The sequence below is a fragment of the Pipistrellus kuhlii genome, unplaced genomic scaffold (genome assembly GCF_014108245.1).
Source record: "Pipistrellus kuhlii isolate mPipKuh1 unplaced genomic scaffold, mPipKuh1.p scaffold_m20_p_15, whole genome shotgun sequence".
In the NCBI taxonomy this organism is placed as follows: Eukaryota; Metazoa; Chordata; class Mammalia; order Chiroptera; family Vespertilionidae; genus Pipistrellus; species Pipistrellus kuhlii.
This window is the reverse complement of record NW_023425460.1, coordinates 34,368,466-34,390,414: the sequence shown is the minus strand read 5'-3', so window position 1 is coordinate 34,390,414 and position 21,949 is coordinate 34,368,466. Positions and strand designations below refer to the sequence as shown.

Genomic DNA, 21,949 nt, shown 5'->3' with positions numbered 1-21,949 from the left:
ACACCAAGAATCTGTCAAGAGTGAGCATTGAGACGCCCGCATGTATCTCAAGGGAGTTGAACAAACATCAACCTGGGCAACAACACTAAGGTTTTCTTTCCCGTTCTAAGCGCTCCCTCCTGCGTTTCTAAGACAATAGGCCACATTCTCTGCAGGAGCACAAAAACTAAAGGCAAGCTTTTTCATAATATAGCCGATGAGAAGAAAAACGCGTTAGTATGGAGCTCTTGCATACTCATGAGAGTACGTCCTTACATTTTGTTCCCTCACTGGCCTCATTCCAGTTCCAGCCCTATTTGTGAGATTGTACCAAAACTATGAAAAAAACAAAACAGCCGAAACTGGTTTGGCTCAATGGATAGAGCGTAGGCTTGGGGACTGAAAGGTCCCAGGTTCGATTCCCGTCAAGGGCATGTACCTTAGTTGCGAGCATATCCCCAGTAGGAGGTGTGCAAGAGGCAGCTGATCGATGACTCTCTCTCATTGATGTTTCTAACTCTCTATCCCTCTCTCTTCCTCTCTGTACAAAATCAATAAAATATATTAAAAAAACAAACAAACAAACAAAAAAAAACCTGGTAATGGCCAACACTGGTTTGGCTCAGTGGATAGAGCGTCAGCCTGCGGACTGAGGGGTCCCAGGTTCGATTCCGGTCAAGGGCATGTGCCTTGGTTGCCAGCACATCCCCAGTAGGGGGTGTGCAGGAGGCAGCTGATTGGTGTTTCTAACTCTCTATTCCTCTTCCTTCCTCTCTGTAAAAGATCAATAAAATCTATATATGTATATTTTTTTAAAAAGAAAAAGAAAAAAACTGGTCATGAATTTGAAACAAGATGCCTAGGGGCAAAGAAAAATTGGTGGGCTCTCCCCATCCCCCAGCATAAATCTTAGAGAAGACCCTTTATAATGGCTAAGGACACATTGTCAACAGCCCAGCAATGCAGGGATCTCTTGGATCGCTCTTCCATCTACATGAAATCAAGGAGGTCGCTGGCCTTTGTTCTGACCCTGAGAAGCTGGGTGATCCTGAAATTCAGCAGATGGAAAGACAACTTATTTGATTTTACAGGATTGAGCTGAAATAGGAATTCCTCATCAATGCATTTTGGAGGGCTGACAGGTAAAGAAGGAAAGAAGGGCATTATATGCCTCACTCATTCTGATTAAATGGTTTCCATGGATTTCCTTATTTGATTCCTACAACTACTCAGTTAGGCAACAATTATGATTCCCAGTTTACAAAATACAAAATATCCTTGGGAAAATGAAATTATTTGTCCAAAGTGACCAGCTAGTAGGGTTGCAGAACTTTAAAAGTCCAGAGCCTGACTTACTATCTTGGCCTCTAAAGCTGCTAACAGTGTGGAGAGGAAAGGATATGCTAGGAAGTCCTGGAAAAGATCTAACATGGAATTGATGCTCAACGATTGTTAGCTGAATCTAAATATCCTTTATTAAAATGACAGGACCTACTTATGTAGCTCATGATTGGACACCTTTTGTCCTTTGGAATTCCAATCTATCCAGAAATTCTTGGTTAATAGTGTTAACATTTTTCCTTACTAAATAGGAATCTTTGAAAATCCTTGGAATAGTAACTCAACATTTTTTTTGTTGGGTCATGCAGAGTGATTTCATGTGAGACATGACAAGTTGCTGTGGATTTATAAGTTTGGGGAATTGCAAAAATGTTCTAATACATTTTCTCTTAAGAGAAATTGCCTATGTGTCAGCAAGAAGTCTGGTTTTGGAAAAGACATTAATTCTTAACTTGCCATGATGACAATTTTGCATTTTGGAAGATAAAGTAATAGGATAGCTACTATTCTATAACTAATTTAATCAATAAAGACAACCGGAGTGTGAATAGTTTACATTAGGGTTTCCTCTTGGTGAATTTCATATAATTTTCACATGTCATAAATTACAATTCTTCTCTTGATTTTTTTCAACCATTTAAAAATGTAAAAACCATTCTTAGTTCTTATGCTGTATAAAACCCAGCAGTGGGCTGGATTTGGCTCTCTGGCCTGAGTTTACCCATCCTGGAGGAAACTGGCAATGAATGCATTTTTAAGGGCCAAACTGGGAATTCCATTTGCAAAGTAAAAGGTTCCACTTTTCCAGTATGCTAGAGAGAACCTATTTCTAAGATTTCCCCCCATCCTTGTTGCCACCTTTTAAAGGAAACCAACTCTGAGAGTTGGTAAATGCTGTTTCTTCAAAGTTTATCTGTGTATGAGAAGTCACATTCTAAAATGTAAGTCTATTTGGTATAGTTAGAGGAGAATACCAGTAGACAAAGTAATGAAAACAATTCTTCTTCTGAAGGGAGGAGGAAAATGTCAAGGTTCTCCATTGGCACTTACACTCAAACCCTGGCTTTGGCACTTAGACAAGCTATCTTTCCCCTTTGACCTTCATCCTTCTCATCTGTGAAATGAGAAACAGTACCTTCTTGATGGGTTTTGAATATTGAATGAAATCATACAGATGATCCTCAGTATAGTAAGTGCTCAAAATTAATGGCTAATAATAGTGAATAAGAACACATTTTAAGAGCAATTTTGTATCCATAAAGATGAAATGCACTGGTATCCAGCTTTGCCAAGCATGTTAAAATTAGAATTCAACACTGAATATTTATTTCACCAGTTACCAGTTAAATGGATTGAATGCTGCAGGCTACATTTCAGTAATGTGGTTTTTAATCTTACCGCTGAACTCTATGGTTTCCCTGGAAAGAGTTTAATTATGACCTTTGAGCTTATCCCTACTTCCCTTTAAAAACCCAATAGGTACTTCTTTGAAAACTGTCCTTTTATGTAATTATATCATGTTTACACCTCTATTATACAGACTCATTCAAGCAAGAAACACATGGTAACAAGGCCATATTAAACCTACTCCAAATTGGTTTCCAGCTCCCTGAAATATAGTCTGATCTATTTGAAAACGTGGGGATCTTCAGTAATAGAAACTTACGTCTTCTAGGAAAAGAATGCCACCACAGAAATAATTTACTCTACTTAATGGAATCTCTTTTTTGAGAATAGAAGTGGAGTTTGCATTTTTCAGGTTTAAAAAAAAAAATGTTTGTTTTTCTTCTCCTACCTATCTCGGATAGTGGCAAAACCTGGAGGACATTCCTCTTAATACTTCAGAATCCTGATTTACATGAAAGATTACTAGGTGTTCAGATATTGTTCACGGAGCTTGAAGAATGAGATAAGGGAGAAGGGGAAAAAAAGCTCTATTTTCAAATAGACTTGTTTGAAATAGAATCAGGACTTGTTTCCAGAACTGACCACAAAGCCCTTTTACCTTCAAATGCAACCCTGGCCAGAACCACTCACCCACCCGGTGGAGTTGGCAGGACCCGCAGGTGGGGCCCGCCCCCCGAAGTGAGCTCCTACCCGCTTACTGGCCCCGGCGCCCAGAGCTCCAGCCAAACCCTCAGTCCTTCAGACGTGCGCCACCGGGCAGTGCCGAGCCGGGCCAACGGGAGGCTGCGCCACCGGATCCTGGGGACCGGAGTCCTGGTTCCCCACGGGCGTCTGTGACCGGGTAGTGGCTCTCTGTGGCACTTCAGTGCCCGGGTCTGCATCCGACTGAAGTCCGCCCGCAGCCGACCTGAGCCCAGAATGTGTGGGGCAGGCCGATGGGGTCAGAGATGGGTCGCCCTGAGCTTGGGCGTTGGCGGCGGAAGACCCTTTGTGAAGTCAACCTTTGTCAGCTGCCCCGCAGGCGGGCTCCAGATCGCTTGCATCACAATAGGGTGGGAGGGGGGCGCTCATTTCAAATGTGGCCCATCCCACCCACCCCCAGCAGTGAGCTCTCCGGGATTGCTAGGTGCTCTTCCGGTTAAGTACAGGAAACCAGACCGTATTGTGGCTGGCCTGTCAATGGCCCCTTAATCCTGACAGTAAGAACAGGGTGCTGGGTGTGTCCTCCAGATATTTCTGCCAGCATCTTAAGGTCTCATTTAACCTCAGGACCTTAGTTGAATGATCTATAGAGTGAAGTGATGCTCTCCAGCCTATCTTCTCCTGAAGGTGATGTGATGATAAACATTAGTGAGAAGACCAATGGGACTGTGGAAGTGTATGGAAGATGGCATTACTACTTCTGAATGGGGATATTACCTGTTACTCCTTCAGCCTTTCATACCGCATTAAGGGGTTTACATAGTGAATGGGTTGTACAACATAATCTCTATGTTGTACACCTGAACTGGGATTTGGTAGGAAGGAATTGAAGAGGATAGAGATTGGATATTGGAGATCAAATAGGAGGCCACCTAGTTACCTGACTTTGAGGCAATACAGGTCTGGTCTTCATGGGTGACAATGGCAAGGGAAATTCAGTTGATGATGGAAAAAATTAGGAATTGAAAATTCTCAATTCAGAACCTCCAAGACAAACTTGAAATGGCATCTTGTGAAATGGCAACAGGGTATCCAAGTGGAAATGTTCTAGGGGCGGATAGAAATCTAGATTGAAGTCTAGATCTCAGCAGAGAGGATGACTTAGAGGTTTTCAGCATGGACTGATAGAAACCTTAGTGTCATTTGAGCATCCGGAGCAGGAAACGTGTTTACATTTCTGTAGGAAGGCCTTAAGGAAACCCCACCGCTGTGCCATGATGTCAACTCAAAGAAGGCGATCCCCAGAAACGTGAGAGCACTTGTTAAGATAAAAGCATGTTTTTATTCCCATTCGTGAAGGAAAGCATCAGATATATTTTCATTGTTGACTCCTGCACCCATCAGAGCCCGTAGTCACAGGCCTCCACGCTGTTCTGCAAGTAGAGATTTAAGAAACCTTGAAAGGTCTTCCCATCAGTGATGAGGGCTGACACTGTGGGATCTTTCCGCATGGCTGCCACCCAGAGCTTAAGTTTCGGAGTGTGGTCTATACACCTGTGTGAGAGGGAAAGAATGAAGGTGTGAGCTAGACAAAAGAAGAAGGCATTGCAAAGTCTACATGTCATCACAGCACTCTGCAGGTTCACTTTGTTCTCCTCTCACCTTTTAAAGTAGTTCTTTAAGAAGAGTTCTTTAAAATGGACATAGTTGTAGAATAAGGCATGCCTCCTTTTGTTGAGCTTCTCAGATGTTGCGTTTTTTACAAACTTAAGGTTTGTGGCAACGAACCTGCATTGAGCAAGTTTGCACTGAGCAAGTCTATTGGCGCAATTCTCCCAAGAGCATTTGTCCGACTCCGTGTCTCCAGGCCACGTTTTGGTAATTCTTAGTATATTTCAAACTTTTGCCATTATTTTTATATTTGTTGTGGAGATCTGTGATCACTGATCTTTGATGTTACTAGGGCAAGACCGTCCACTATATACATATACGTATAGGTAACCCTGAAGAGCTCTAAGCTCTAAGAGGGAGATAGCTAAAGTAGTTGCTAAACTTCAAAATATGGAGCTTGCAAACTAGTATGGAATCTTACTGGTAACTGGGAAGTAGCATTGGTCATATAATCCTGCATGACAGCCTTATTAAAATGTACATCCTTATAGGTTAAAAAAATTTCAATTACAGTTGACATTTAATATTATATTAGTTTTATATGTACAGCATAATGGTTAGACATTTATATAACATACAAAGTGACCCCCCAATAAGTCTAGTACCCATCTTACACCATACCTAGGTATTACAACATTACTGACTATACTCCCTATGCTGTATTTTACATCCCTGAGACTATTTTGTAACTGCCAATTGTGCTTCTTAATACCTTCACCTTTTTCACTCAGCTCCTCCTCCCCAAACCTTCCTTGTGGATTTTTATTAAGGAGAGAAGGAGCCGAAACCGGTTTGGCTCAGTGGTAGAGCGTTGGTCTGCGGACTGAAAGGTCCCAGGTTCGATTCCGGTCAAGGGCATGTACCTGGGTTGCGGGCACATCCCCAGTAGGGAGTGTGCAAGAGGCAGCTGGTCGATGTTTCTCTCTCATCAACGTTTTTAGCTCTCTATCTCTCTCCCTTCCTCTCTGTAAAAAATCAATAAAATATATTTAAAAAAAAAAAAAGGAGAGGAGTAAATTATTTTTAAAACATTTTACCACATGTCACAGAACCCATGATGAGAAGCAGTGGTGAGTGTAGATATAAGTCTTCCTCCTGTCTGCCTTTTCCCCATTCATAAAAGAAGTTGTATAAAATATTTTTGTCCAGAAAAAGGTCAACATATACTATTCAAATTATCATTATCCTAAATTATGCACAAAAATAGTCAAATGTCTTACTCATTTAACTCCAGTGCTTCCAACCGTTCAAACCAAGGCCAGATGAGGTAATCAATCATAGAAATTGAATTGCCACCAAAGAAGGTTGTCTTCTTATTGGTCAGGACCTGAACATTAAACAGCATAAGAGTACTTCTTATTTCAATATCTAGTGAGATTCATCATCAGAGATGATGCAGGTGAGTTAAGTATAATGGTGAGACCAGCAGCTTTTACCCTGGCATATCCAAGTTCTATTTGATCAAATAGTAAAGTTTAAGCTTTACTATTAGTTAGTTCAAGATGAAACAAAACAATCAACAAAATAAACTGGAAAGTGGAGAAAAATAAAATAAGCAACAGAGTGCAAAATCTTCGTAATTCAACATAGGACTGGTATTCAGAATGTAGAAAGAACTCTTGGGAATTAAGAAAAAAAGGCAAACCACCTATTTAAAAAATTGGGCAAGACTTACACTTCACAATTAAAGGATGTCCAAATGGCCTATAACCATTTGAAAAGGTAGTCAACTACATTAGTTATCAGGGAAATGCAAATTAGAACCAAAATGTAATACCACTATACATCCATCAGAATGGCTAAACTGACAAGACAAAGTTAGCTATGGTGATAGGAATGTAAATTGGTGCAACCATGTTTTAATAGTATCTACTAAAGCTGAGTGCATGCATACTTTTAACTACTTGGAAATGTGAACATATATTCCCCAAAGAATGTTCACTGCAGCACTAATTGTAATAGCCCCAAAATGGAAATGTTTTCTGCTCACAAGAAGTAAAAAAAATATTTTAAAAAACTGTGATATAGCCATATGCTAGAACTACAAAAAAATAAGAATGACCTACACACAACACAGATGAATTTCACAAACCTAATACTGTATGACATAAGCAAATCCTAAAGAAAGTGCATATTACATGAGTCCATTTATATAACAAAAAATAGCAAAAATGAATATTCTGTGTTTTGCTATAGGTGCTGGTTCTTTGGCTATGCTCCCTATGTAAAAATTCATCATGCTGGACTCTTATGTTTTGGGTACTTCTCTGCATATAATTCTTCAATAAAACAATTTACTTAAAATATGCTGGATATAACTAGTTTAACAATTAACTATTAAATAAAATTATTTGAAAACCAAGCATAAACTATGTATTCAAAATTCAAGAAGGTAAATTGGTATTATGATTTTGTCAAAGGGGGGAATTCAGAATATTATTTGATTAGTCAACGTCAAACCAACTTAGCCCTTTATAAGACTTCTATAGTTTTTTTCAGTATAACAGTCTACATTGTAAACTGATTGTTTAAATCTACCTGAAGTATTTGGAATGTCTGAAAGCCAAGAGGAAGACTCAATCTAAGGCCCAAAATGACAGCTCTCCCCCAGAGGAAGTAAAACACATATAGCTTTGCCAAGTGTCTGTATGATTCATGGCAAACTCTTTGTGGTGGGAAATGTTTATTATATAATACTATGTAAAACAACACAGAATGGTATCTATGCTCTGATTACATTTATGTTAATCTTTTATTTTTTTATTATTATTTTTTTTAATCTATGGACAGGGACTGGAAGCAGCATGGGGGGAAAAAGAAAACAGGTGACACATTATAGAAATATTGGTGAACTTCCTTTTTTCTATGTTATTTTAACATAGATGCAACAAAACATTTTAAAAGTCCATGACAAAATATTTTTAGGTGTTTTGGTTTATATCTTAAATGCACAGCTTATGTCAATCTGTTATCAAGTAAAATTTCTTATTTGGTATTATTACTGATTGCTATAAAGTGGTATGGGGAATGAGGATATGAAGAAAAGAGAGCAGAAAGAAGTGGGGAGGTGTAGTGTATCATTTACTCTGATAAAAGCCAAGAGTCGCGATTGATTACCTCCTCAAGCTTGCTGAATTCTTGGCGAAATTCTTCTTTCAGGCCAGAGCGGTCTTCCTTAGTTTTGCTTCTTGTAAACCTTCCAACCAAAAGTGGCACCTAGACAGAGAATAATTGCCTAGTTTATTGGTGGGAGACTAAGCATGCCAGCCTCACATAAAAACACGATAGAATCCAATGTCAGAGTGTTCTAGAAACTTCGAGGGTACACCCATTCCTGTGTTCACAGAGGTCATATACTGATCTTAATAACAGTTTTGTGGCCAGAGATGCTATATTAAACAGGACTTTGTAAGTTGCAAATAAAAGAATGCACTTTGGCAAGTTTGAGCCAAAAACATCTGTAAAGGACACTGAGTTGAATTGAATCCTTGGGAGGCTGAACAAACAGGCTCGGAGCTAAGCTGGAACATTCCTAAATCATGCCCAAACTTGCCTGCAGAAAGCAACCTACTGTGACCTGTGAGCTGAAACTAGAGGTTACAGTTTGTGCCGCTTGCCAGCAGCAACTCTGAGATAACCAATGCCACTAGCATGAAGCCGTAGCTGCTCTGGAATGTAAACTCCCAACCAGCATGGCTCCTGAAATCCAGAGGCCCTGCTACCAGCCACTCTCACCAGCAGCACCAGTGCCTCACCCCAACCCATTTCCTCACACTGATCATTTCTGAATTGAACTCTACCATGTGTGTTCTGACAGGGAGAGCCTTCTTCCCAGCCCTTGTCCACAGCTGCAAAGGGAGCTTGAGAAAGAGAATCTTTCTGATTTCTACCTTGGGGAGGACATGAGAAGACTGTTCAAAAGGGACTGACTACCTGAAGACCCGACAGGTGTAGTGTCACACGCTTTAAGGCTTGTGGTGGAGGTGTTTGTTATCTGTTTTAATCCTTCAGTCTTTGGTATCATCTCATTGCAAAATACAGAAGTCTACTCATCCCAGTTTAAGTACACAGGCACTCATAAAAATTCAGGAGACTCCCCTGTAATCCCATCCATGTCAGTACAACTTCCCCCATTGGAGCTGAAAGTTTGCAGGCAGCCCTTCCATCCACATTTCCTGCCTGTTCTTTCCTCTTATCCTTAAATATCTGTTCCACATTATTTTCCTCATACAGTTTTCTTTGCAGTGTTTTTAATTTTCACTTTTCCAAAAGTGTATTTTTTATGTGGTCTTGGTTTGTCAAGTCTCTCTCTCTCTCTCTCTCTCTCTCTCTCTCTCTCTCTCTCTCTGTCTCTCTCTCTGTCTCTCTCTCTCCTTCCCCACTTTGACTGTCTTAGTCCCGTAGAAGAACTGTATTTTAATTACTAGCAATATTGTAGATTAGTTCAAGCAGTTAGTGTTCACTAAGACATGACCGATAGTAGACAACAAGAATACCAATGTCGGGTTATATAATCTTCTACGGAACTGCCATTTATGCCATTTACTCAGTCAGTTGAGGGTTACTGCCAGCACAAGCTCACTGCTAGACACGGGCTAGAACAAGAACTAACACTGAGATTTACCATGTGTCGGACTCTGCCCTCCATGTTTTCGATTAACTGATTTTATCTATGAGGAGGACATAATTACACTCATTCAGCAAATAATGACCTGAGACACAGAGGTAAAAAGCAATACTAAGTAACTTAGCAAGTTAAACAACCTGGACGGGGCAGGACGGATCACAAACCTGCAGTGAGTCAACAGTAAAGGGAACACTGCCCTCACCCTCAAGGAGCTCACACCCTGGTACCACTCACAGGCTTAAGGCAGGCAAGCAGCAACAAGGAAATGTTAGTACTTGTGGGAACACAGAGCTGAGCGCTCACACGGTCTGGCAAGCTTCTGGAAGGCAGCGACATCTGAGCAGATGCATGAAACAGAATGTGGAGAAAACCAGGCCAAGTGAGAAGGGGGAAGGGTCTTCCGGCAAGAGTTGATAAGGTGGTGAGTTTGGAAAACTGAAACATTCAGTATGGCTGGACTATAGTGTTTCCGAAGAGGGATAACTTTGTAGAGGTAAACAGGAACCGATCAAGAAAGGACTTGCAAAGAGTATAATCCTGTTTCGTTTTCCTTTTCCAAATGACTGAACCATACATGACCACTGATGTAGCTTAAAAAAAAAAAAGTGTTTTTTCCCCCTTTTCCCCCCCAAATAGGAACTGAAATTTCTTATATACACACCTTAGAAAATAACTCAAAGACCATCTTTTGGCACGCTTTCTCATAGGGGTCAGCTGGCAGCAGCCTCTTCTCTGGATATGCTTCATCCAGGTACTCACAAGTGATGGCAGATTCGCAGATCAGTTGGCCCTGGGTGTTTTCCAGAACTGGCACCAGACCAGCAGGGTTCTTCTTGAAGAACCACTCGGGCTTATTTTTCAGGTTGATGTTGATGACTTCGTGCCTGAAAGACACAATAGAAGACAATGGAGAGAATGAAACATGTTTGCACTTCTGAAAATCCTCACTGGATCCTACCATCCACTCAGCTGACCAGACCCCACATGTAGGAGTCCACACAGCCTTGATTCCTTTCCCCTTGCCCCCCTTCCCCAAATCAAATGGTCAGCTAGACCTCCAAATCACACTGACTTTATCCATTCATAGCTTTATCGCTTCCAAAATATCATCTGCCACCTGGACCTCTGCAACAGTCCCCTACCAGCCTCTCAGCTTCCACCAGGGCCTCCTTACTCTCCATTCTGCACACACGGCCAGGTGAAGCGCTGACAGAATTAGATCAGGTCACTCTCCTGCTTACAGCCTTCCGACTGCTACTCAGGACAAAGAGGATAAACCCTGAATGCTTTCTCTGACATGCAGGGCACATCAGACCTGGTCCCTGCTTACTTGTCACACCTGTTTCCCACGACTTTCCCTTGGTCATTCTGATCTGGCCCCATCGGCCTTTCTTATATTCCCTGATTTTGCCAAACATGTTCCCATCTTAGAGCCTTTGCGCTGACTGGCCCTCTGCCTTCTCCGCCTGTCTTCCCAAGTCAGACATCCAGTGTGCAGAGACCCTCCCTGACCACCCACTCTGAAGCTGCCGAGAGCCTCCAATACACGACCATCTTGTTTTACTTTCTTTATTAAACTGATACGTATCTGAAATCACTTTGGCCATTTATTTACCCATTATGTCAGTTATCTAGAATGTAAGCTCCATGGAAGCAAGGATCTTATATTTCTTGTTCATACACATACACCAACATCTTTTTGTTGTTAATCTTTACCTGAGGATATTTTTCCATTGATTTTTTTTTCTTTTTTCTTTTTAGAGAAAGTTGAAGGGAGGTGGAGAGACAGAGAGAGAAACATCGATGTGAGAGAGACATATCGATTGGTTGTCCCCTGCACATGCCCCAATCAGGGCCTGGGTCGAGCCTGCAACCCAGGTATGTACCCTTGACCAGCATTGAACCTGGGACCCTTCAGTCCTTGGGCGGATGCTCTATCCTCTGAGCCAACACCTTTGTAGAACAGCACTTAGTTTAAGGGTTTAAATATGTAATCACCCATGGGAACAAAGGAATATCCAGATGAAACACGTCTCTGTGTGTATTAAAAGATTCATGTGCTGAGATAACATTGGACACTCAGATCGGAGCCAGTGCAAGAAATTGTCAACGCTTCTGAAACAGTATACTATAACAACAAAAGGTAGATCCTAGGCTTGTGTAACAAAGAAGGTTCTCAGAACACACGGATTAGGTGGTAACCTGGCATCATGAATCAAGTTCCAAGTTGGAAGGTGTATCTTATAAAGAAAACCATGCTTTGTTAGATTATACCATGTGGTAAAAACCTAGTACCTCTCTGATAGTCTCCTGGGACTCAAAACTGACCCATGAATGTAGCAGGCCTCTGTTGTCTGCACTATCTGGCAGCTGTCACCGTTCTTCACCCCCACCCCATACACACCCTATTACACTAAAATCATTTCAATTTTCGTTTGGAAAATGCCCAGTAAGTAAGGTAGGGCTGTTTTCAACCTGAAGTTACAGAAGGACACATAACCCAGGATTTGGTGCCCCGGATTCAGCTGCATCTTGCTCTTGGACTTTTTAATTATAAGAGTACGATATATGCCTTTTATCGTCCAATTTGAATTCGTTCTCTTACTTGCAATAAAATAATTCTGACTAATACAAAAATATTATAGTATTTTGATAAAATACAGTGTTTTGGATAAATGTTACTAAATGTTGAATATTTTGCTATGTGTTCAGGATCAATTTCATTCAAATAAGATGCCAATCTTAGTGAAGTGAGGGCTAATCCATAAATAATTTTGGTGGTGGTTTTAAAATTGCACTGGGGGTAGGATGGCAGAAAGGTGGGCAGGTGGAGGCCAAGTGAGGGCACGCCGGGATCCTTGGCCTCTCTGCCCTGCCTGCTGCAGCTTCCTGACGCCAGCGCTCTGTATGAGGCCCCTTACCACCCGGGAAGGGGGGAGGCCCAGCCTATGAAAGGCAGGCGGGTGAGAAGGGCCGTGCTTCCCGGTCCTCGGGCGGCTGGCACGGGAGCTCCGGGAGAAGGCAGCTCAGGACCGGGAGGGAGGAGATGCTGTCTGGCCTGCAGACAAGTCCCTGGGTAGTTCTCTGGGGACTAAAGCCTCTTTCAGCTCCATCCTCGCCACAGGTCGGCCATCTGTTGACCCTCCAGGGCTCAGAACCACCAGAGCCCCTAGATCTGAAAATCGAGCTGCTTTTTGTTCCTATATTCATTCAACAAACGTTGACATTGTCCTAAGCATTGGACAGAAGAGTGGGTCACACAGAAGCCTGGCCTTCAGTTTCTCACGGGGATACGGGGACGTCATAAAAGGATTCCTCTTAATGGGTGTCCGACCCGCATCCCTTCCCCGCGCTCTCTGGATGGGCCCTGCCCACCCTGCTGGCTTGCTTTGCTGTGTGGTTTCCGGCACTCAGGTTCTTACCTGATCCCCTTTGCCTTCAGGACGAGGAGCGTCCTCTGGGCGAACGGGCAGAACCTCATGCTGTAGACGCGGATCAGGCCCTGGGGGACCGGCCCCGGGGGCGCGCTCCCTGCAGGGGACAAGCGGGGCCAGTTACACGGCTGGGAAAGCGGCTGGGACCCCCAGCCTCCTCCATCTCCCCTGGGGCCCGACCCACCCCCTCCGGGAGGAGACCCTGCGGGAGAGTTCGGCTCCGGATCAGCGCCCAGATCCCCACCTCCCGCGGCGGCCGGGCCTCACCCTTGTCCAGGCTCTTGGCTGACCCGGCGGACATCGTGGCGCGGCGCAGGCTGAGTGGAGCCTGGGTTTGCAGACGATCCAGGAAGTGCAGGCCGCGCCCTCGCTCAGGCCTCCCCGGCTCGCAGTCCGCTAAGTGCGAACTGGGGGCGGCGCTTCCGGGGCGCCCGGAGCGGACCCGGGGCGGCGAGCGCGCCGGGCTCCTGCCCACCCTGCGCGGGGGGACCGCGGCGCCCCGCCCAGGGCCGGCCTTCCGGGGTTTGTGGGGATCGTGCTTAAATCTCTGAGCCCAGAGATCAACCAAAGGACTTATCTGCATGCATATACGCCTAATCAAAGGACACAGACAACAGGAGAGTAGGGGCATAAATGGGAGGTGGAAGGCGGGGGGGGGGGGGGGGGGGTTTATAAGGAAAATAAGGACACAAATGCAATACCTTAATCAATAAAGAAATCAAACAAACAAAACCCTGCGCCTGTACTGTGTTGGCCCAGGGGAGGGATATGCGCGCGCGCGCGCGCGCACACACACACACATTCCTTGACCCTGAACGAGGGTGGTCTGTTGTCTGCCCTCCTCCCCTCCCCCCCGGGTCCACACCCCTGCTGGGAAGCCCTCCTCCTCCGTGTTACCGGCCTGGTCATAGCTCCCCCGCCGCTCCAAGGCTTCCCCCGCTTCAGGTCTGTGTCCTGGGCCCAGCGCTCGCTCACCAAAGGTTCCCGTCCACAGCACAGGGACAGGTCGCCCAGCCACCCGGACAGCCTTTTCCTTCTGCCAGCACTAGCTTCCTACCACTCCTGGGATGGCCCCTGTCCCTCCTGTAACTACAGGAGATGGCCTTTTAATTTTAACCCAAAAGAAACAGCCCAAATCTGGATCTTACTAACCTCTGATGGTGCTGTTTTCAAAAAATCTATTAAATATTTGGATTTTGAAGCTCTATTAGGGCTCAGAGTCATGCAGGCGGATGGAGTAAATTCATTCCCACTGGTCTGCTCAAACAGCCCCTCTTAGTTTAGGTTTAGGAAAAAGGGATTCCAGTCGAGGGCACACGGAAAAGAATAGTCAATGTTTGACTTGTCTGCCTAGATTTGAGAGCTGGTGACTCCTGTGCCATTGATTTGCAAAGCAGAAAGGTGTGGTGGTTGGTGTCTGCTTTTATGTTGATTAGCTCTATTATGGGAGAAGCAGAGGTTAGGGGATAAGCACACCTATCTCAGAGCCTTCCTGCCTGGGTTTGATCCTTTCTCTAGACCTGTATTTATTAGTTTGCCAGGGTTAGGGTAACAAAGTACCACACTCTGAATGGCTTAAACAACGGGAATGTATTCTCCCGGGTGTGGAAGCTAGAAGTATCCGGGTGAAGGCAGGGTGGGTTCCTTCTGAAGATTGTGAGAGACATGTGTCCCAGGCCCCTCCCTAGCTTCTGGTGGTTTGCTGGCATTTCTCGGAATGTAGAGCATCACCCCATCAATGCCTTTATCTTCACGTGGCACCCTCTTTGAGTGCATGCCTGCATCTCCATTTCCCCTCTTAATATTGGATTAGGGGGCCAGTCCACCCCAATGTGACCCATCTTAATTGAACTAATTATAACTGAAATGAATCTATTTCCAAATAAGATCACATTCTGAGGCCCTGGGAATTAGAGCTTCAACACAAGAATTCATGAGTTTGTAATTCAACATATGAATTTTTTATGAAACCATAAATGTTGTAGTAACCCCTTATTAACCACCTTGTGACTACAAGCAAGTTCCCTCTGTGTTTCACTTCCCTCGCCTGTAAAATAAGGTGGCAAACACCTAATAGCTCCTTTATAGAAGTTGAAGAATGATTAAATTAGTGAATATTAGAAAGCACTTAAGCAGTTCTTGGCACAGAATAAGTGTGACATAAATAAATGCTTGTTATTATTGCTGAAACTCAGTGAAAACAAGTTGGCTACATTTTTGCTGAAGCATGGATGTAGCTTAACTCTTTTTCAGAAAAGTAACGTTTTAGAAGGTCTTTTAGCATATTGATACACCATTCAAATTAATGTAAATTTAAACTTGGACAGCAACACCTCTAACTGGTCAAACTAAAAATTTCATGTCAAGGTATATCTTGAGAACTTTTATTTGAAATGGTCTGTCCCCTAATTCGTATGAACAGTGTATAATGTTTTATTTTAATGATTTGAAACATCCAATTCATCAATAAAGTAAAATGTTAATTCCTCAAAGAAATAAAATGAAAAAGAAAATATACATCCCAGGAAACAGCTGTACTGTTGGCACCACTCTGCATTACAGAGAATCATCTCCAAGTCCTTGGTGGATATATGCATGATATGTGAACATCTGGATACACATCGCTGTTAGCCACGGGGAAAAAACATAGTATTTCACTTTTTTTTTTTGCAGCTGTAATTGTCAATAATTAACCTGAGTGGGCTAATCTCAACTGATTCTGCTGGTTGAAGATTAAAAGTTAGAGGTCCTGCTGGCCAAAATGGCTCAGTGGATGAATTTGGACCCCTGGTCAGGGCACATGCCCAGGTGGTAAACTTAATCCTCAATAGGGGGCATCCAGGAGGTGTACAGGAGGCAGCTGATCAGGATTCTCTCATTGTCGATGTTTCTATCTCTCTCTCTCCCTCTCCTTTACTCTCTGAAATCAATGAAAAAAAATATATATTTTTAAAAGTTAGAGGTCCTAGTGATAAGAAATAGTTTTCTACCTTCTAAATACCATCTCTCTTTCCTGACAATATACACCCACTTGATACATTTTTTTTCAGAAATATTACTTGAATAATTTTATACTCTTTAATCTATAATAATAAAAGCATAATATACAAATCGACCGGACAGCCGAACAATGGAACAACCGTCCAGATGACCTTCCTGACGACCTTCTAGAGGACCGTCCAGATGAAGCCAAAGGGCCAAGCCCCTTGCACGAATATCATGCATCAGGCTTCTAGTATATAATACATTTATATATATAAAGTATTTTATAGAGTAAGTTAGGAATATTGAAAGTCACATGAAGTGTTTCACTGTTATTATTTTAATTAATTATATTTAAAATATCTTTTTTTAAAATTAGGGGCACTTATCTTGTGAATAAGAATGTTACTTTAAAAATTAACATCCCATGACAGTCCATAGTAGGGAGAAATAGCTTTCATAAAATAGATTTCATGGAAAGATCCTGACTGGAATGATTGAGTGAAAGTATTATGGGGCCTAGAGTGAGATCAAATGAAGAAAGAAAAAAAACACTATTATAATCCTCACAATAAGAAGCTATACAGATATAAATAGTCCATAAAGAAAGGAGCTTGAATAGCAAAATATATATATAGGTGAATATTAAAACGGCATTGAGAGTAGAATGGATAAATAAATCGTGGTCTATTCATATAATGAACAACGATCCAGCAATGAAAACTAATAAACTACAGCTACAGCTATCAAAATAAATGCATCTCAAAAACCTAAGATTGAATAATAAAAACAATATATATGACTACATAAATTAACTTTAAGAACATGCAAAGTGAAACAGCATATCGGTTATGGCACATACATATGTGGTAGAGTTAAAAAGCAAGAAGCAATAAACAGAATTCAGAAAAGTTTTTACTTCTAGGGGAAGAAAAAGAAAAACTAAGGGGGATTGTATAGGGGGAGTGCTTCCCTGATATTAATTTCCATTTCTTAAGCTGGAAGGTGGCCTCTGGAATTCAGGTAGGAAAGAATGAGGTGAGAAAAAAAAAAAATGTTGTCATTTGCAAAACCTTCCCATGGAATTTAAGTTTTTACTATATACTATATGGAGGGGGGTGTGATTTATGGAACAGATTTCTAAAAGAAAAACAACAAAAACCCTAACTACTGTTAAAAGAGATGAAGTGTGTGTGTGTGTATGTATGTGTGTGTGTGTGTGTATATATATGTCCAAGATATGAAAATGTAGAAAAACAGCATAGAGGAGAATATTTCATTGGTGAATGCAAATTGCACATCTGCTAAGCATTCTATATGAATGAAATGTCGGAGAGATGGTGGCAAGACAGGAAGGAGGGACTTAAAGAAGGAGGGGGCAGGGTAAAGGAGAGGACTGGAGGGGAGGGAGGAAGGAGAAAGAACCGGGGAAATGGCTAGGAGGGATCTGAAAGGGAAGGGACGAAGCTAGGACAAGCTGCAGTCAGATCACTTTCAGAATCTCTCTGCCTATTTTAAGTAGTAGAGGGTACATTTGAAAGTGTAACATAGCAATGAAAGGCTTGGAGCTCGCGGAAACCGGTTTGGCTCAGTGGACAGAGCTTCGACCTGCGGACTGAAAGGTTCCAGGTTCAATTCCGGTCAAGGGCATGTACCTTGGTTGTGGGAACATCCCCAGTAGGGGGGTGTGCAAGAGGCAGCTGATGGATGATTCTCTCTCATCGATGTTTCAAGCTCTCTCTCCCTCTCCCTTCCTCTCTGTAAAAAAATCAATAAAATATGTTAAAAAAAAGTAAAAAGAAAAGAAAAAGGAAGAAAGAAAGGCTTGGAGCTCTAGATTTACACTAGACCTTGCTTTAAAACCCACTCCGTTTGTGCAGCTTCAGGCAAGTTATTTTTCTTATCCTCACTTTCCTTATCTGTAAAATGGGGCTGATGGGGAGTCGAGGATTAAATGAAATAATGCCTGCATGGAGCTTGAAACGTCTGGCTCGGCAGCATTCAATAATTTCTTCCATTGATATTCATTAATATTTTAATTATTATAATATCAATAATTTCATAATATACAATTATGTAATTGTATATTACATAATTGTAATGTGTGGGACCCCTCCAGCACTCACTCCGAGAGTCCCGCCCCTCGCTTCGCTTGCCGCTCGCCTATTGGCTGACAGGCTGCAGCGCTTTCACCAATGCGAGCGGCTCTAGAAGGAGAAGGCCGAAGGGGCAGAGCCAATGGGCGCAGGGCTTACGGTCTCCTGGCGACGATGCAAACAGTGGCGGCTGCGCCGGCGGAGCAGTCGGGAGCCGCGGAGCAGCCGTTGCCGAGCGGAGCCCCGGGTCCAGCGTTTGCCGCCCCGAGCGCGGCTTTGAGGAGCCATGTCCATCCCGCGAGGCCGAGAGGAGCGCTCCCTCTCCGGCGGCGGCGCGGCCCTGTCCGTGAGGTGCGGACTGACTGCGGTCTCGCGGAGACGCTTCCTCTGACTTCACACCCCTTGCCTACGCTCTTCCTCCCTTTCTTTAGACCCTCGGTCCTGGAAACGTGGACCTCTTCTCTTGAAACCCCAACACCTTCCAGCAGACCCCCTCCCCCCACTCCCTGGGTGACCTCTTCTCTCCATCCCGTAGTCAGTGGCCACACCTCCATCTGTCTTTCCCTGCCCCACCCCGTTCCATGTCCCCCACCCCTCGCTGGTTTACCTTCTCCAGGCTGCGTATTGCCTTCCGTGGTCCTTTTTCTCCCGACTTTTCTTTGCAAATACCTGCCCGTCCCAGTGACAGCGCCCATTTTATCCTTGTAGTCTTTGTGGCTGTTCATCTCTTCCTCCTAACTCCTAGCCACTCTCTGGATTTATTCGCATTTATAGCAGGCTTTGAAAAAGCATAAAGCACTGCACAGATAAAAAGGGGCATTTCTTTCCTTCCACATTCTAGAGCAGCGATTTTCAACCTTTATCATCTCGTGGCATACAAACTAATTCCTAAAATTCTGTGACACACCAAAAAATATATATCTTTTGCTGATTTGACACACAAAAAAGGGGGCGAGGGGGTTCACTTTGATTCACTCACACCGGACAGCTATTGGGTTGGCTATTGTCATTTTTTTAAAATTTGACAATCTAAGGGAAAAGAGGGCAGTGCCCCTGACTAAATAATCGGGTAGTGATCGCATGGTTTTTGTTTTCTTGAATCTATTGGGGTGACACTGGTTAAAATTTAAGCGGGTTTTGGGTGAATTCACAACACATCACCTATACACTGTACTGTGTATTCGCCAAGGTATTGCATGTTTCCACTGTAGCACAATAGTTGCAAATCACTATTCTGGAGTGTTAGTTGCAGTCTGTTCCACACAGTATACTCCCCTGGTCCTGGCTCTTCTCTCCAGTCTCTTGAAGTTTCTTAGCAACCTAGTGTTCTTCTCTTACCTCCTCCGCCATCTATCTTTAAGCATATCCTTAATCCTTCCTATATAGTAAAGATGTAATATGCAAATGGTCGTTGTGCAGTGAAGTATAACAACCGACCAGGTAACTGCTGGATCTTGGATCAGCTGGAGGGTGGGGCATAGAGTTACCAGCAGGCAGCAGAGAGCTACTGGAGGATGCAGGGCAGTAAGTTATGAGGGAGGGGTGAGGGGAGTTACGGCAGGGCAGTAGGCAGAGCGCTACTGGAGGGCAACAGGGAGCTACTGGCGCACGGATTCGTGCACAGGGCTACTAGTACTTAAATAAAACTGGAATCTCCCCTCATCTCAGACTCCTTACTTCTAGCATATACCCACCACACATTCCTTCCTTTAAAAGTATCTTCCTTTTGTGTTTTAACCTTTCATTCATGTTGGCTTAATTCCTTTATTTTTTATTTTTATTTTTTAAATATATTTTATTGATTTTTTACAGAGAGGAAGGGAGAGAGCTAGAGAGCTAGAAATGTCGATGAGAGAGAAACATCGACCAGTTGCCTCTTGCACACCCCCTACCGGGGATGTGCCCGCAACCAATGTACATGCCCTTGACGGGAATCGAACCTGGGACCTTTCAGTCCGCAGACCGACGCTCTACCACTGAGCCAAACCGGCTTCGGCTAATTCCTTTATTTTCTATATCCGTATTTTTAGATCTATAATATGGCTACACATGCTTCATCTTTGTAAAGAAAAAAGTTTCCTATTCCACTCACAATCAAAAGCTGGCTGCCCTATTCAAAGTTGTTCTTTAAAGATTGTTTTTTTAAAAAATCAAAGCTAATTATAAAAGAAAGGCCCAGGATACAACCTGTTTTCTATTAGAATCAAGGGTGTGTGTGTTTCTCTTTCTTGCTGTTTTCACCCCCCTCCCCCCCAAGTAGACAAGGCCCCAGAAATCCTCCTGAGATTTCCTCGGGTTTGAGTAGAGGATTTGCTTCACTGAAAAAGTTCTCTGAAGAAGTTTTCTTGAAACCCATGGAACTTTAAGGCTATGTTTAAATTTCTCTCCTACTTGGACTCAAACTGGCCTCACAGCCAGCATAAGTGTTCTTTCATATTAGTGTTTTAGGCAGAGAGGGTGTGAAATTAGTGTAGACGTGTTTCAAAGATTTTGATGACCTTTTGTTTGCTTTGTCAAAAACAAAGTGTTTGGAATGTGTTATACTGATGCTGATATATCTTTTCTCTAAAGATGGGTGCAAGGATTCCCTAAGCAGAATGTCCATTTTGTCAACGACAGCACCATTTGCTACGCCAGTGGCAATTTCGTAATATTTATTAATCTCGAAACCAAGAAAAAAACTCTACTCCAGTGTATGAATGGCATTGTAGGCGTCGTCGCAACTAACATTCCTTATGAAGTTGTTGCTTTTTCTGACCGGAAGCTAAGACCTCTCATCTACATATACAATGTTCAAGGATTGACCAGAAGAACCAAATTAAAAGGTATCCCTCAAGACCCTCCCTCCGCCGTAACTGAAGGATCTTGTCCTAAGATGTAACCAAACCTAGTTCTGATAAATGAAGAATGTTTTAGAAGATTTTTGTTGTTGCTGTTATAATACACATTTTTAAAGAAGGAATCAGGCTGATCACAAAGGATTTAATGAATTGGGTTAGAGCCTTGCTACTCACAGTGTGGTCTGCTTACCTTCAACATTGTCATCACCTAGGGTACTTTAAATGCAGAAACGCTGCTCCCATCCCTGACTTAATGAATTAGAATCTGCATTTTAACAACATCCCCCAGGTGATTCATATGCACTTTACGTTTGAGAAGCATTGAGCTAAAAGATGCAGTTACTAAATACATTTTGAAAAATACCTTTTTCAGAACAATTTTTTTTTTATTTTTTTTTTTACTTTTCTGGTAGTTTATTGAAAATCCAGGTGAATTGATGTATTAAAGGTAAGTCTCTGAGCCTCAATTTTCTTTTCTGTGAAGTGGGGATAATGGTAGTATTATTAAGACTGTAGTGATAAGAAATAAAATTATATCTATAATAACAAAAGGGTAATATGGTAATTAGACCAGACAGCTGAATGACCTTCCGCACATCCAGATGTCCTTTCTGACAAAGCTGGGGCCCCTGGAAATAAACTAGAGACTGTAGTTAATCTCAGAATATGATAATTAAGTCCCTGTAATGTTTTTGTTTGTTTTTTATATTTTAGGCAATGTTCTTTTGGACTATACTCTCCTTTCATTCAGTTATTGTGGCACCTACCTGGCTAGCTACTCCTCTCTCCCGGAATTTGAATTAGCTCTCTGGTAAGTTTCAGCATCCTGCCAAATTCCTTTCATTTGAGTGAAATTTGACTAGTTAAAAGAATTTACAGAATGCTTTTACATTAGGTTACTTATAAAAATCAAAGGACGGATACATGAAA

The 21,949-nt window shown here is 42.7% G+C and overlaps 2 protein-coding genes across 3 annotated transcripts in view; one reads left to right on the top strand and one right to left on the bottom strand.

The window, feature by feature from the left end:
• Positions 1–4,691: 4,691 nt before the first annotated feature.
• Positions 4,692–13,518, bottom strand: GSTO1 (glutathione S-transferase omega 1). Its single transcript, XM_036438953.2, has 6 exons — positions 13,369–13,518; positions 13,090–13,198; positions 10,329–10,551; positions 8,158–8,256; positions 6,261–6,367; positions 4,692–4,923 (listed from the first exon to the last, which is right to left on the bottom strand). Exons 1-6 carry the CDS (start codon positions 13,400–13,402, stop codon positions 4,770–4,772), a joined length of 726 nt encoding a protein of 241 aa, XP_036294846.1. The 5' UTR covers positions 13,403–13,518; the 3' UTR covers positions 4,692–4,769.
• Positions 13,519–18,344: 4,826 nt separating this feature from the next.
• Positions 18,345–21,949, top strand: part of CFAP43 (cilia and flagella associated protein 43) — a 76,813-nt gene continuing 73,208 nt past the window's right edge. For both annotated transcript variants that reach the window (XM_045582068.1, XM_036438954.2), the window contains exons 1-3: positions 18,345–18,530; positions 20,751–21,004; positions 21,734–21,830. In XM_045582068.1, the coding sequence (XP_045438024.1) occupies positions 18,466–18,530; positions 20,751–21,004; positions 21,734–21,830 (416 nt within the window). In that variant the 5' untranslated portion in view covers positions 18,345–18,465. The remainder of the gene's footprint in view (positions 18,531–20,750; positions 21,005–21,733; positions 21,831–21,949) is intronic.

Bases quoted from the DNA above. Each gene is read 5' to 3' on its own strand.
- GSTO1 (XM_036438953.2), bottom strand. From the start codon at position 13,402: ATGTCCGCCGGGTCAGCCAAGAGCCTGGACAAGG. The intron at 10,552-13,089 runs GTAAGAACCTGA...TGTGTCTTTCAG, and splicing joins CTGAAGGCAAAGGGGATCAG to GCACGAAGTCATCAACATCA. The intron at 4,924-6,260 runs GTAAGACATTTG...CCTCTCACACAG, and splicing joins GAAGCACTGGAGTTAAATGA to GTGTATAGACCACACTCCGA.